The sequence below is a fragment of the Chiloscyllium plagiosum genome, chromosome 4, assembly GCF_004010195.1.
Source record: "Chiloscyllium plagiosum isolate BGI_BamShark_2017 chromosome 4, ASM401019v2, whole genome shotgun sequence".
Classification (NCBI taxonomy): domain Eukaryota; kingdom Metazoa; phylum Chordata; class Chondrichthyes; order Orectolobiformes; family Hemiscylliidae; genus Chiloscyllium; species Chiloscyllium plagiosum.
In genome coordinates this window covers 37,753,695-37,770,849 of record NC_057713.1, presented here as the reverse complement: position 1 = coordinate 37,770,849, position 17,155 = coordinate 37,753,695, and the positions used below count along the sequence as shown (strand labels likewise).

Sequence of the window (17,155 nt, the reverse complement as noted above, 5' to 3'; positions counted from 1 at the left end):
TCCAGTTTTTTGCAACTGCAATCTATTGAATCCACTTGCAAACTCAATCCAAGTTTCTCTTCAGGAACAAAGGTATTTTGCATCTACAATTCCATGGCATAGAATTATTTGCACTGAATCTGCTTTCCACCGACGACAAAAACTTCACTCTTCCATCATAGTCATAACCTTAAATTCACATTTTCGTCACTGACATCTCAACAAGAATTCTTAACATCTTCGATTGTGTCAAGTCCTTCATCAATTTAAAACCAAACCTATTCTACTCCAAATGTCTATGTTGGTATGTTCATATATTTAAGCACAATTCAAGTTTGATTTGTACAAAGTTAAAAATCACATACCTGAGCTGAAAATGTGTTGCTGGAAAAGCGCAGCAGGTCAGGCAGCATCCAAGGAACAGGAGAATCGACGTTTCAGGCATAAGCCCTTCTTATGCCTGAAACGTCGATTCTCCTGTTCCTTGGATGCTGCCTGACCTGCTGCGCTTTTCCAGCAACACATTTTCAGCTCTGATCTCCAGCATCTGCAGCCCTCACTTTCTCCTTAAAAATCACACACCACCAGGTTATAGTCCAACAGGTTTAACTGAAAGCACACTAGCTTCCGGAGCTTCGCTTTTCATCAGGTGGTAGTGGAGGGCTCAATCCTAACACACAGAATTTATAGCAATAAGCTATGAAGGAGCGACACTCCGAAAGCTAGTGTGCTTCCAATTAAACTTGTTGGACTATAACCTGGTGTTGCGTGATTTTTAACTTTGTACATTCCAGTCCAACACCGGCATCTCTGAAGTTTGATTTGGATTTTTTGCATCTTCTTCTATATTCAGAGAACCTCTCAGTTCTCTCTCATCTGAAGCCAAAACTTCTGAACTAACTCTAAGTAGCTCTCGCATCTAAGATTGCTATCAGTTTAGAAGGTCTGCTGAGCAATACAGTTCTCAGAAATACCTGAAGATGAAACAGATGTTTGCATTTTTATTGCTGACACAATAACCTCAAAGCTCGAATCTAAGCATTCAGTCTTTCTGCCAAAATCTTGCAACAAAAACCTAAAGCATGCAGAACTGGTGAACGGGAACAAGTAGAACCCAGATCTCTCTCAACAAGTTGTCTATGAATATTTGAAATACACTGTAAAGACCACATCTTTTATTTTTCCTTTTTTTGGGATTGTGGACCACAGTAAGAGACTGAGGCAGGAACGGTTGCATTTCTCAAAAAAAAATTTTTACCAGTGCTCACTGAGAGCTGCGTTTACCCTGTTGCTTTATCCAACCAGTAAGGGTAAGATGTCTAAAATGCAACAGCACCCTAGATGCGTGCAGAGCACGTTTTGCCAAGACGCACAGACTGCTGACTCATTTGTGTCAACAAGACAAGGTGTGGAGACGAAAAGTCATTCATATTCCAACAATACTCTCATTGGCACCAGGGCAGATGGGTTGCGTCTGGTGGATAATAAAGAAGCAGCAATCTTTACACAACACACGTAAAAGGGTTTCTCTCTGTGCAGTGAAGAAACAAAAATCTGCAAGATAGCTAGCTATTCTCTCCCACAAGTTGCTAAAAGCTGCTGCCTCCAACCAATGACTGAAAGACTGAATAAAACGTGTGTCAACTGCTCTGTGCAGTAAAGAACTGAAAAACATTTGGAAAGAATAAGCAGCTCAAAGATTCTAACAACTTAAAGCACAAGAAACTTCATCAAATCCTGTCGACTAAACTGTGTTGCCCCAATATCTTTTATTTCCACTAAGAACATGCATGTTTGTGTGCTGAAGTTTGTGTGAGGGTTCGAGTTTCAGCTTGGAGAGTTATCAATAATTCATGTTTGTTTGCCTGTGGTTTGAATTTTTTGTATTAAGTGATGATGGGGTTGGAGTATCAGTGCACTTTCTCAGTGGGTTGTGACAAATAGCCAGGAGACTAACAAAGAAAAAACACTGACTTCTTTCTCCCCCTCAAATCCCATTTGGGTTTGGAAGGATCAGGGTTTGGAATTTTATCCTGAACTGCTCTCCTTCAACCACAAGCGTATCCCTCCACCTCCACCTCCCAAAAAAGTGGAAGAGGTGTTGCTCTTTATAAATGAAGTGCTGAAAATAAATGTGGCAGAAGGTAACTAGCCCAACTGTGTACAGTATACAGTTGAAAATAAAAAGAATCCAGAGGTATTGGGATTAACACTATTGAAAAATTTTCAGCATGTGAAACTTCAATATTATACCAAAACACTCTTTTTCAAGAGCCATTACAATAACCTGAATGACAGAAGAGACCAGTTCCTTACCATTTTTAGGTAAAATAACTTCTTCTACATTTGGTACAGGAGTGGGATCCTCCATGTCTTTGGTCAGGTCTTCCTGCTCCTCTTCATCTTTCTGCCCCCTCCTCTTTAAGTATGGTGTCGGCTGACTACAGGCAAAACAGAAACATTATGAACTTTAGCATCAACACCACCTAGTTATGCATTTATAAAATTTACTTTCATATATTAAGCACGATTGTAGAGACGGCAGGGGTACCTCAGTTCTTTACTTTCTCATGCTAATTGCAATTTATATATTCCACATGAAATTTGCCCCAATCGCAATCAATAATATTCCAGGTGAGAAAGTAAAAATAAAGCTTGCCCATGTAGAAACATCAAAAATTGGATGAATAGGCCATTTGACCCTTCGAGACGACTCTGCCACTCAACATGAGCATGGCTGATGGTCCAACTCAATACCCTGTTTCTGCTTTTGCACCACACCTTATAGCCCTAAGAACTACACCTAACACCATCTTGAAAACATTCCATGTTTGGCCTCAATTGCTTTCTGTGGCAGAAAATTCCTCATGGTCAGAATTCTCTCTACCCTCAAGCTAAGACCCCTTCTCTGGACTCCTCCAGTTATGGGGAAAATCCTTTTAATTGTTACCTTGTCTAGTCATGTTAGAATTTTACACATTTCTATGATTCTTCCAAGCTCCAGTGAATCTTGTCCAAACCAATCCAGTCTCTCTTCACATGTCAGTCCTGCCATCTGAGGAAATTAGTCTAGTATTTGGAGAATACCTTTAAAATAATCAATTGCTGTATCATGGTTTTCGACGTAGTTGAAAAACCATTTCACAACCAAAGAAGTTCAGAACAAAAGATTGAATTCAGCCCATCTCGTTTTCATCTACTCAAAAACCAGCAAGATTATAGACTCCACAAATCCTCCTCTGCTCGAAATATTCATCCACTATTCCCTCAAAATATCTACCAATTTCTCCTTGAATTACTTATTGTGGCTGAGAATTGCATGTGCCAAAAGATCTCAAACCAACTTGTCCTTACTTCACTATGGTCTCTTGAATTTCAACTGATGAAAGCACTGATTAAAGGCAAGTTTTCTTGCTTATCACAGCAATATATTATATCCTCACTCAAAATTCAAAAGATAATGACAACTATTTTTGAGCTCCTATTGAATTGCATCTGAACCTTTGACCAAATACACTGGGTTAACTCATTCCTGTGGACTACAGCTTTTCATTCTCAGTGACAGGCTGGTGAATTCATCCCCATTATTCCTAATTTTGGAGGCAGGGTGAAATATATAAACACCTGCTTCCACTTAATTTTTAAAACCTTTGCGGATACATTAGCTACCCTTCAAACTATAAAAATTGTTCCAGAATTTAGAGAATCTTGAAAGATAGCCAAAGTTTCCATTATTCCTATTTTCACTACCTCAAATATCAAGGGATACAGATTAATGGATTCTGGGGATTTGCTGGCCTTAAATCCTATCCATTTCCCCAACACTCATGAGAACCTATGTTCCTGAACATATTTGCAATGTTGTTTGCCTCCTCCTTTTGAAAGCAGACCAAAGTATGTAGTTAGTTGGTCTGTTACCTTCATTACACATTGTAACTACCCCGATTTCTTGCCATGCATTATAAAGGCATCTTCATTTGTCTTCACATACCTACAGAAGCTTTGAGTTAAGTTTCTTGCAAGCTTCCTTTCACACACTTCTTCCCCTTCTTAAATCAATCTCTTGGTCCTCCTTCCTTGGATCTAAATATACCAGTAATTTCCATTGTTTACCATGGCGAGGTGACCTTTCCCATTTTATTTGTGTCCCAGACAGGAATGAACAATTATTGCAATTCACTGCATTTTTTTAAACTGTTGGCCAGTGCTTATCCACTGTCAGCCCCTGAATTAACATTTCTCAATTTATTAAAACCAACTCATGCCTCACACCATCATATAGTTTTCTTCATTATGATGGAAAGCAACATAGTTGATTCTGAGACTCAGTCCTGAATCTAAATATTATCATATCTGCAAAGCCAACTATTCCTTTTTGCTCACATAACACACAGTCTAGGATGCCCTATGGGATCCAGAAAAGCATCTCATACACACTCCAAGAATCGCTCTTCTACAACAGTGGCAGAGATTTTGATTTGCCCAATCTGTTTGCAGAGGAGAAGTAACCATACTTGCAGCTGTGCCTGTGTTGCTTGAGTCACTAATTTCCTGTTTAATGACTTCCCCAACATTAGCTCTACAGTTTGGAAGTTTATACACAACTCCACTTGTGTCTTCTGTCCCTTGATGTTTCGTAACTCTACCCATACAGAATCTACTTTACTGCAGCTAATTTTCTTGTGCTGAGAGCTAAGAAGTTGAGACTGTTTTCTTGGACAGAAGGCAGCTCAGAGAAGATTCGGCAGAGATTTTTAAAATAATGTGTGGGCTAGATAGATTACTTATGGAGAAGCTGTTCCTGCTTGTACAGGAGAAAACGAAGGCAGAGATTTAAAGTGATGTGCAAAAACGCAAGGGTGATGTGAGAAAGCGAGTAGAGCATGGGATGCTCTGCCTGGAAACATGGAAGGGGGAGATTCAATTAAGGTATTTAATAGGGCACTAGATGATTTTTTGGATAGAAATGGTGTGCAGGAATATGGGAAAAGGAAGGAGATTGGCATTAAATAATGGAATCAGCGTGTGCATTGTGGTTCAAATGTTCTCTTGCTGCACCACAACAATGCTGTAATTATTGTCCATTCCTTTCAAATAAAGGCCCATTTTATTTTTGTTCCCTCTTAACTCAAGAACCTCAGCGTTAGATTTTTGAGATTCATGGACAAAAACTCCCCAAGTCCTCTATCCTGCAACTTTTTGCAGTTTTTCCTCCATTTAAGTAATATTTTAGTCATATATTCTCACTGCATAACCTCATGTTCTCAAATTACATTTCATCTGTCAGGCTTTTCTCTACTCCCTTAACCTGTTTACCTTCCTCTACAGACTCTGTCATCCTCACCACTTGGTTTCTCACCCATTTTTGGGCCATTATAAATTTGGTTATAGCACATTAATGTTGCTCATCCAAGTCATTAATATGTATTGCACAGAATTCTGGCCCCAACTTTGATTGCTGTGGCAAATCACATATTAGAGTTTGGGATCATGAAAACATCTACCATATCCAAACTATCATCTGGGAGTTAGCCAGTCCCTATCCATGCTAAAAATGATCTTGAACACGATGGGTTTTGTGTACTGTTAAGTAGCTAACTTGCGGTACCTTACCAGACACCTTTTGAACATCCAAATGTATCACAATATATTTTGCAATTATCAAGGAATATCTCCTCCTCTGGCATTAATAGAAAGGTGGTCATTAAATAAAACAGTTGAAAACAATTGGTGAAGGACACTATCCTGAGAAACTCCTGCAGTGATGCCCAGTGTCTGAGATGTTGGACCTTGAACAACCATAAGCATCTTTCTTTGTGCAAGGTATAAATCGGGCTCCTAAATGCCACGCTCCACCAAATGCAGACTTGACGTTAAGAGCAGTCGCTCTCACCTCACCAACTAACCTCAGCACTTCTGACCATGTTTGAATGAAGACTGTAATAGGTCAGAATGGCCCTGGTTAAACGCAAACTGAGCATCAGTGAGCAAGTGAACTCTTAGCATGTTCCATTGAACCCTTCCATCATTTGGCTGATATTGAAGAGTAGACTGAAAAGACTAATTTGTCAGGTTGAATTTGTCCTCCTTTCTGATACACCTCGGCAATTTTCCACTTTGCCGTTTGCATATCAGTGTTGTCATTGCTTGGAACAGCCCTGGCTTTCGTTTGGAAAATATCTTCGCATTACTGATAAAATGTCAGCAGTGCTAATAGCTTTTTCAGTATCTAGCACCACCAGCAATTTATTCATTTTGTTGGCGGAACAAATAAAATTTGTTCAATTGTGGTATCTGAGAGGTTGGGGACCTTAGGGAGAGTTGGAAAATTTGATTATCTAATTGGTATTTTTAGTTGAAGGTAAATGGAAACCCTTTCAGAATGAAGTTTTGCAGTGATGGCTGGGTTTCCCCCAAAATAGAAGATAGCATTAGAATTTACATACTGTTATGCTTTACAAAAAGATGTAACTGAGAATTCAAGTTAACTTAAATTTTGTTTAGTAGTGGGACCTGGGTGTAACTAGCCAACCAGCATCTGCAGCTGTCCAGAGTACAGTTTAAGTCAACCACATTGCTGTGGGTCTGGACTCATGTATAGGCCAGACCAGGTAAGATTGATAGATTTCACTCCCGAATGTACAGTAACAAATCAGATGGGTTTTTGTAACAATCAGGAACAGTTACATGGTTATTATTGTTGTTGTTTCCAAAACTGAATTCAAATTCTACCATCTGTCATATTAGATTTGAACCCATGACTCAGACGGTATTCTGATTACTCGTCTGGTAACTTTCTCATTATGTCACTGCTTCTAACTAATATTGTCATCACTGCACAACCTGTCATCGCAGTTGAACCCAATGTCTTGATTTAAGGTTTATGTGAATGTGTGTATATCTGCGAACTCATGATCATCATAGAAAGCCAAGCTCTAAAAGAAATGCAATTCAGAAACTTGGCTCTCCAGCAGCCCCAATTCTCTGGGCTTGACTCATGCACTCCATTACCTCTATCCATATGTTCTCATAACAAATTAATCAGAACACTTCAAGAAAAAAGCAGAGCAGTAATAAAACTAGAACATTCCTACTTCACACCTAACAGTTTTTTTTTTTCTGTTGCTGTAAAAGCAATGTCAAAAGGAACAGTTCAATGGATAGAAAAACACCAATTTCAACACCATTTTAACCATCCACCAAAACCACATGCTCCCTGAAATCAATCTGTGAGGCAACTTGACTCACCCTTTCTTTCCACTTTTCTTTCTTGACTCAGCAGGTGTCGATATTGGTGAAGGGGAACGGGAATGTTTTCTCTTCTTGGCACCAGTTGTTGACTTTCTGTCCTTCCTATCTGGTGTACGGGAGTCCTGGTTGAAATAGATTAGCAACTTAGAAGTGTTCAACATTCTGACCACAAAGCAATATTAACAAAGTCATCATAAGCTGGGTGAATTGTTATTTTAGAATTCAAATGTCAAGTTATTTTTCTTGATCCATGGGGAAGAAGGTTGTAATGTGTTGAGTTAGAATGGCAGAAAACAAGAAAATGCTCAAACTACACTTAGTCATTCAGTAGCTCTGAAAACCAAATATAATTTGTGAATCTTTCTAATTAGACCTTCTCATTAGTGCTCCCTCTCTTACCAGGTATTGCCATGTCTTCACTTCAGCTTTGCTTAACATTTTCTGCAACGCTGTCATTGCTATATTATTGATGCTAATTCAGGCAATTGGAGTTTAAGTGATAGCTGTTTGATGATTTTAACTATTTCTCAAGAGATAATCTGGAAATTGGAACTTGGTGTCAACAAAAAAGGTGATCATGTATTATTCCAATATTGAGCGGTCATTAAAAACCCGATCAGTTCACAAACATCTGTTTTGAAACCAATTCTCTCCCCACGTCCATCTGGCTAATGCATTCTAAGTTCATAAGAAATAGGGGCAGAATTAGACCATTTGGCCCATCAAGTCTGTTCTGTCATTTCAAATCATAGCTGTTATGTACCTCAACCTCATTTTCTGCCTTCTCACCATAACCATTCAACCCATAATCAATTTTTAAAAATTTAACTCCTCCTTAAATTTACTCTGTCCAAGCATTCACTGCACTTTGGGGTAGCAAATCCAACAGATTCACAACCCTTTGGGAGAAGTAGTTTTTCCTCAACTCAGTTTTAAACTTGCTACCCCTTAAACTCAGACTGTGACCTCTCATCCTAGAATGCCTCACAAGAGGAAGCATCCACTCCACATCTATTTTATCCAAACCTTTTATCTTGAACATTTCAATTTCATCTCTCCTCATTCTGCTAAATTCCAGAGAATACAAACCTAATCTGTTCAATCTCTCTTCATGTAACAAACCTGTCATCTATGGAATCAAGCTAGTAAACCTCCTCAGAACTGCTTCCAGTGCCAGTACATTTTTCCTCAAAGAATGAGATAAAAACTGCACACAGAAGTCCAGGTGCAATCTCACAGATAGCTTTTACAGTTGCAACAATACTTCTTTACCTTTATAATTTATTCCTCTAGCTATAAAGTCAACATTTCATTCTCTTTATTATCTGCTGTACCTGCACGCCAGTATTTTGTGACTTGTGAATGATGACATCCAGATCCCTCTGACCACAGCACCTCCAAGTCTCTCCCCAATTAGATAACTGGTCGCCTTGCCATTTTCCGACCAAAATGCATGACTTGACACTTATCCAAATGACTTAAACTCAACGTCAATCTAGTTGAATTACAATTCCCTTGAAACTACAGAAGCAAACCACTCAGTTGCACCAAATCATTCTAACTCTTTAAAGTCATTATGACATGGAACACAGGAGGAGGCAGCTATTCAGACAATTGAGCCTGCCCCTCCAATCAATAGAATCATAGTTAATTCGAGGAAATCTTCCCGCCCACCCCAAGTGGAATAAAAAGTTTAATAACCTTGCATGCAATTCCCACATTCAAAGAATAAATTTCAAAAAAATAATTTTACAAAAAATTACTCCTCAAAATTTTGTACAATTATCATGACATTAAAGCGAAGATGATCCCCAAGTTACTGGGAAGATAATGAATTGCTTGGGGGGGAAAACTACAAAATCAATCTACAATTCAAATCTGCGATACAACTTAGATTATGATAATTCATTTACTTGCAGATTCTGCATGTGCAAACTGTCTACACCACAGTGTGATAAATGCCAGAGTGGCACAATCTCAGCTCAATTAATACTTGACCAGTAGAAATTGGAGGTTTCAAAATGAATAATGGTTATGAAGCAAAAGGCAGCATGCAGCTTTAATACCTTGCTATAATTACAAGGAGTTCTCCTATAACATGACAGTCACATTCCAACAAAACCTTGCTTAATAGAACATTCTTAATAGAAATAATGGTGTCTATGGGGTTGGGGCAGACCAGCAAAAAATATCACTCACAATCACTCAATCATCCAAATGTCTAACACAAGGTATAGCACAGCCTAAATGAAGATTGAAATCATGTTTTTGATTGAAACAAAAGTAAATTTAACAAAGTACATTTCAAGTACGGAAGAAAATGGTCCTTTGTACAATATCTCTCAGAAAGCTGATACGCCGGAAGTTGACATCTGGGCACGTGCAGGATGGCACAAAGACCAGTGCTGACATCAAGCAAAGAATGGCACAGAGACTTCGGCGCAAGCACATAACTGCACCAAGACTGGCACCAACGTGCAAACTGATCCCTGGTGGAATCAAGGTATGGCCAAAGGCAGGTGAGCATTGTTGAAAATACCATTTCCTAATTCTTGAGCATTACAGTCACATCGCGAAGCTGAAATGTGCATTATTCCAGAACTACCTATACTGCTCGCTACAACCAGTAGTGGGGTATAGGTGGGGGAAATGTGCTTTTTAAAATTATTAACGGGAGTGAAAGAAACATGTTCTTGTGGAAGCATAATTGGAGGCACCCAACGAGGTGAGGAATGTGTCGTACCGAAGTCTTGAAAGCAATTCAATAACAACCAGATGTGGAAAGAAAAAAAGAAGTGTTTTACTAATTCAACCATGTTGTGCACTTTCAGACCCCATTGACCCGCATTTTGATCTTCAATGTTCTTGAGCACTTCATCTTTCAAATCACTCAACCTTGATACTTTTGAATATTTTATCACTTCCCCATTCATCCACTTCCTATTGAAACTCAATCGAAGGCTTAGGCAATATTACATGTTTGTCAGTGGTCATTTTCACCAATAGCGCTTCACCCATCAGGTGAACATCTTCACTAAAAAGTCAATTTCTTTTCATCTCGTAGAAAACACTAAAAAATGAAAGAGTAAGAGACAGAATGGACAAAAGGAGGACACAACAAACAGTTTCGCTCTCAAATACAAAGAATACCCTGGAGCCAAATGGCACAAATGTGCTCTCGGGTGAAAGACGGACATAATGAGAGCTTACAAATGGCGGATGACAGAAGTTCATTTAATTTCGGACACACTCTGACTTCATTTAAATCGTGATATGGAGGTGCCAGTCTTGGACTGGGGTGGACAGCTGCCTCATGAAGGAGTAGGAGCTCCAAAAGTTTGCAATTTCAAAGAAACATGTTTGAACTATACCCCAGTGTTGTGGGATTTTTGACTGATTTAAAATCAGTCATTCAAATATTACAAGACCAAATATGGTGATTCTTATAATTCAGGTTTTTTTCAGAATAAAATCATATCCCTTCCATTCATGTTCCAACTCCTGCATATATACAAAAAAAAAACTACAGTACATTCAATACGACAATTGATCAGAGGATTTCATTCCTTGAAGGTCTTCCTTCGAGTTATACAACAACACAGATACTCGTACATTAGCAGCCCACTCGGGTGGATGCTGGATTTTCACCTGGTGAGTGAAACCTCAGAAGAAGTGACATACAAGCAAACAATAGAACAAGGGACAGCTGCCAATAGTCCACAATTTGGACCTGACCTGCAGAGGTCTGCTGAGCTCGAGATGCAAAGCACCAGCACAGTTTATTGAGAAACACAATACCAGGGTGGATCAACAATTTTGTCATGTCTCTTCAGATACGCTACACACGACAAAGTAGTTACAAGGACAGAAAAGTCCAACCCAAATTGCCAATGGATTGATGGTGCAAGGAATGCAAAAACTGCAGATAGATCACCTATATCAAGCTTCATGATAATTTGCCATATGAATTAATGTAGAACTCAACCACAGCGGTGCCAAATTTGATATCAATGATTTATTTTTATTCATTCAGAGATGAGCATATTGTTGCCAAACTACCCAGTTACATCCTATTTCCAATTACAATGGTCTTCATTACCTGCTGCAGTCCTTGGGATGTAGGAACACCCACAATGCTGTCAGAAAGGGACTTAAAGGATTCTGAACCAGCAACCGCGATAAGAATAGCGATGTAACTCAAGGTTTGGGCATTCCCATATATCTGCTGCCCTTACCTTTCTAGTTGTAGAGTCACAAGTTTGGAGGGTGCTGCTGACAGAGCCTTTCATGAGTTGCTGCAGTGAACCCTGGAGATGATACACACTGCTGTCATTGTGCACTTGGTGGAAGGACATAAAAGACTTAAAAACCAGTGTTTATTTTCCCAGAAAGTATCAAGAACATTAAAAATGGTTGGAGCTGCAATCATCCAAACAAGCAGGAATATGCCTTGTAGATGATGGGCAGGCACTGGGGAGTGAGGAGGTGAGTTACTCGCTGCAGGATGCCCACTTGTGATGATCTCTTGCAGCAACTGTATTCACATGGCAGGTTCATTTTAGTTTCAGGTTGATGCTAACTCTCAGGAAGTCGACAGTGGAGGATTCAGCAACAGTAATATAATAGAGAAATTCCACTATCATGTCTTGACGTGCAGGCTGTCGTTTGATGACACTTGTGTGGTGCAAATATTATGTCATTTATTTGCCCAAGATTGAATGTTAGCTATATTCTGAATAACTTGGACTTGGACCGCTTCAAAATTTAAGCAGTATCAAATCAGGAAATTATTAGTGAATAGCCACACATTTACCTGACAAAGGAACAGCGCGCCAAAGGTTGTGATTGCAAGTAAACCTATTGGAGCATAACTTGTGTTGTGTGACTTTTGACTTTGTCCACCCCAGTGTAACACTGCACCTCCACATCATGATGGAGGGAAAGTCAATAATGTAGCAGCTGAGATTGTTAGGATACTCAAAAGACTTAGGATACTCACTTGAAGAACTCATGTGGTTGAAATGATAATTCCTGCTGTTGGGAGTCAATCTTAAATCATACTAATTATGACTTGAACCAGCAGACAGTACTGCCCTTAATCAATCACCAACAGCTTCAGATTTGCTGGAGTTTCCTGATGCCGCATACACCTGAGTGCTGTCCATATGTCAAAGGTGATGACCCGCACTTAGACAAAAAGAACTGAACTGGAGACTTTGAACAAAGGCTGCAATAACTATTGGAAGGAATTCAACATCCATCTCGAGCTTCACTATTCCACAGGTCAGAACATAATCTAATAATTTTACCCAATTTATGATATCGTTATTTGCATGCTCTCCACTTTGAACTTAAAACACGAACGATAATTGGTGAAAATAATCCAAAACACCTGCACTATAAAAAGGGAACATAAAACAGAGTACTCTTGGCAGAGATTCACTGAGAAAATAATGTTTTGATCAAGAATGTTTGTTCCAAAGTTTAAAAAATAAAAATGCAGATCACCATTCATGTTCCATTGTCTCTCAGGAAACACAGCATCAATAAGTCTTCCAGAAGCTCTCTAAAAGAATGATCGGGTCTTACAATTGCTATAAATTTGCGATAAATTGTGTGTCTTACAATTGTACGCTCCACAACCACCTGGTAAAGGAGCAGCACTCCAAAAGTTAATGCTTCCAATTAAACCTGTTGGACGAGAACCTGGGGTGTTGCCCGATTTTTGAACTTTGTCCAGTCCAATGCTGGCTTGTCGAAAGGCTGCAACAGCAATCTTTGTTCTGCCTGACAAATGGTCACAGAGTAAACACACAGATTTCTCACAGCCTTGGGTACCAGTTGCAGCCTCCAGACAGAGGTTACCAAGTTTAAAGAGCCACCTTAGCTGCAACTCAAACTGCTCTTGGCTTCCCGTGTCAGAAAATAAAATAAAAGCTAAACGCTTTGATACCATTTGTTAGGAATACTGGATAAGTCTATTCTCAAAGTAATAACAGGGCTTGGCAGATCATAAGCTTGTCCAGCTATTTACAGCATCTATTGGTGACTGTTAGCCTCATACGAGCATGTTCAATGTTTTTGAACAATAAAACCTAAAAGTATTGGCCCGACAGACAAGTCTAGGGGGCCAGTCTGAGAGGCGAGCGCGTGGAGACAGCGAGGCCTCATGTTCTCAAGCCTGGCAGGCATGAACTCAATGAAAAGCACTTGAATTGGGAGTTCTTTTTAAGACACTTTTTATTCTTATTACAGACTTTGATTAAGTGGAGTACTTTTTAAAACTCTGTATTCCTACGCTGGACTTTTTTTTACTCTTTCAATTAAACACAAAAGTATTTGTACCTTGGTAACCTGACCTAAGATTACACCAAAGATGCAACATTACAACATTTCACCACACTCAATTCAGATGCGCATGACAATAAAGGGGTCTCTAATTTAAAATTAAAAAGTTCATAAAGATCTAAAACAGCAGCATCTTTTCCCCTAAAAATGTTTTTTTATTTTTTTCAGTCAGTCAATTCATCCTAGTGACATGTCACTCCTATTTAACTCTTCAATTTCTTGCTTAATGGACGCTTAACAAGTTTGATGGCCAAGAGACCTCTTTGCAGTTCTGCTGACATAATCCTATTGTCTGTTATCATAGCTTGAAAACTTTCACACATTCCCTCACAGCTTGGAGACTTCACAAACTTGAAAACCTGCGCAATGGCAAAACTGTTCTTTTTAACTGGAAATAAACAATTCCTCTGCCTGGGAAAAACAGATTGGGGCCACTGTGATTGGAGTGCAGTTGAGCAGAACCAAGTTTGTTTTTTGCCTGTCCATCAGAAGCTCAGCATTGCAAAACACTGCAAACAGCTTCACAGATATCGAGCTCAGCACTTAATGCAATCATGTGTTTCAACAGAAATTACATTTTCAGTCACTTATCCAAATGACCTTCTGACCTCTCAAAAAAATGTACTTACCTTCATATAACTCAAACTAAAGCACATCTCCCTCAATTTTAAAAATCCAAATTACCAAAGCAACTGGCAACAAACTTAAAAAGGAATTTAAAAATCCATTACAGGCATATAAATAAAGGTGGTAAAATCAGCAGTGAAGCCAATTCAGAACTAAAAAAGATGATTTACGCATAGCTATGGTACAGCTAAGGTATTAAATAGTTCTTTAGCTCTGATTTCAGCAAGGAAGTTGCTGCTACCTAGCTCCGTGTCAAATAAGAAGCTGTTCAGGCACCTGATGGATGAAAAATTAATACGGTGGCAGTATATTAACCATGGGTGACTTAATCTTCATGTACACTGGAACAGCTGGATTGGCAGAGGAAAATGTCAGAGTCTTGATGACCATTTTCTAGAACAATACATTTGAAATCGACCAGAAATCTAGCAATGTGGAATAAGGCAGGTTTAATGAAGGAGTGACTATAAAGGATGCCCTTGGAAACAATGATGAGAACTTGGGGGAGGGGAAAACGTGGGTCAAAACCAAAATGAGTTAACTGAAATAAGGGGAATGACAAATGAACAACGACACAGCTGCATGGGAAGACTGAGGAAAGAGTTTAGCAGAAAAGAGGAACAAGAGCAGAGTTTTAACAAAACAGCTCATGGCTCAAGGAAAGATGTCTACCGGTGAAGTAGGAGGATTCTTGGAAGAGAAATCAATGATGGTTTCCCAAGAAAGTTAAGGAGAGTATTGAAAAATAAAACACATGGCAACATAAAAGATTTGTTGTAGGCCAGAGGATCAGTTTTAAAACTAAAGGATGACTAAATAAAAATATACAGGAAGAGAATAAACTTTGACAGTAATCTTTTAAGTAACATCAACACAAACAAAACGAATGCAACTCCCTTAGAGAACGAGACTGGGAAATAATAATGGGGAAAATCAGGAAACAACAGAGTAATTAAACAAATACTTGGCATCAGTCTGCACCGTAGAAGACAAAGAACATTCAAAAATGACTACTTCAAGGAGCAAGAGGAGGAGAGAAAATAACTTCAATATCTAAAGAACAAACTGTGAGAGGAAATTAATGGGGTTAAAGACTGATTGAAGTCCCCTCGTAACCATGGATACCTAAGGTCGTAACTATAATGATAGTGGATGCACTGCCAGTAGCCTTACAGGATTCCAGAGATTGTGGAATAGTGAAGTCAGCAAAAAAAGAACAGGTAGCTACAGCCAAGTTCTGCCACTTGTCAGGAACATATTAGTCTGTTTGAAAGGATGTAATAGCAGAGCAATTACAAATAAATATCATCAAGTAGAGTCAGCATGGTTCACAAATGGGAAATAACTGACAAATTACTGGAATTCTATTAATGTAACAAGTTGGATAGATACAGGAGAAACATGTAATTTATTTGGATTTTCAAAAGACATTTAATATGGTACCAGACGATATTCCTTCAGAAGCTCAGACCTCAGTGTTGAAGGTAGCTTATTAGCATGCACAGAGGAGATTGGTTAACTAATAGAAGACAAAGTTGGGATAAGGAGGTATTTTCAGATTGGCAACCTGAACTAATGGTGTGCCACAGTCATGAGTGCTGCAGGCACAATTACCTCACACATTGATGACCTGGATGAGGAAAGTGAGGCCAAGTTGGCGCAAGACAAAAATTGGTGGGAAGTCAATCATGAGAATAACGCATAGAGTCTGCAGCAGGATGTAGATAGATTAACTGAATGGACAAAAACTTAGCAGATGTAATATAATGGAGAAAAATGTGAAGTTATGCACTTTGGCAGCAAGAATAGAGGAGCTGTCAGTGAAAGACGACTGCAAAAAATGAGATTCAGGAGTTCTTGTCCATAAATCACAAAAGCTAACATCCAAATTCAACAGCTATTTCTGAAGGCAAATGGAATATTGGCATCTATTTCAAAAGGGAATAGGGTGTTAAAGTTGGAGGTTTCAATAAAACTATACAAGGCATGCATCTGAACACAGCTGGAACACTGGACAGTTCTGCACCTCTAATCTCACGAATGATACACTGGCATTGCAGGCAGTCCAGAAAAGGTTCACTCAGCTGATACCAAGTATACAGTGACTACCTCATAAGAGGTTAAGTACTTGTTGGAATATACATGAATGAGGGGCAATATTATTGAAACAGAAAATTCTTAGGGAACTTGGAAGGGAGAATGCAGATAAATTATTTTCCTCTGAGTGTCTAGGGCCAGATATCACAACCTCAGAATAAATGGAAAGGAGTAGGAATTTCTTCTCTCAGGAGGGCATTAAATCTGTAGAATTCTTTCGCCCAGAGGGTTGTTGAGGCTTGGTCATTAAGTATATTCAAGACTGAGACAGACTTGCTTTTTAAATCTCTGAGGGGATCAAGGATTCTGGGGACAAGACGGAAAGGTGGAATTAAGGATTATCAGACCAGCCATTATCTCATTGAAAGGCAGAAAAGACTTGATGGGCTGAATGGCCTACTTCTATTAAGACATCATATGACCTTATTGCTGTACTGAGTCAAGTGTGTGTAAAAACTGCAGAAGCACTGCCCATAACTGTCCATCTTTCATACTGGAGTATCAGAGGATTGCAGACTTTCAAACATGTTATTCATGAAAGAATTTTAAAAAAACCTAAGCAGTCCTCCTTCAAAAAGAGAAAGTTGACAGGATTTGAGAGAAGTATTCAAAAACATGAGAGAATTGGAGGGAGTAGATAAAACGAAACTATTCACACTTAACTAAATAACACATATTTAAAAAGGTAATTGGCAAAATGGCAACATAAGGGCAGGAAAGCGGTTCAGTGATTAGTACTGCTGCCTCACAGCGCCAGGGACCCAGGTTCGACCCCATCCTCAGGCAGCTGGCTTTGTGGAGTTTGCACATTCCCTTGGGTCTGTGAAAGTTTCCCCCCTGCAGTCGAACGATG

At 39.1% G+C, this 17,155-nt stretch overlaps 1 protein-coding gene across 2 annotated transcripts in view; it reads right to left on the bottom strand.

The window, feature by feature from the left end:
- Positions 1-17,155, bottom strand: part of smarcc1a (SWI/SNF related, matrix associated, actin dependent regulator of chromatin, subfamily c, member 1a) — a 218,938-nt gene that overhangs the window by 146,659 nt on the left and 55,124 nt on the right. For both annotated transcript variants that reach the window (XM_043687999.1, XM_043688000.1), the window contains exons 10-11: positions 7,228-7,352; positions 2,296-2,420 (exon numbers count right to left, since the gene is read on the bottom strand). In XM_043687999.1, coding sequence (XP_043543934.1) covers positions 2,296-2,420; positions 7,228-7,352 — 250 coding nt within the window. The remainder of the gene's footprint in view (positions 1-2,295; positions 2,421-7,227; positions 7,353-17,155) is intronic.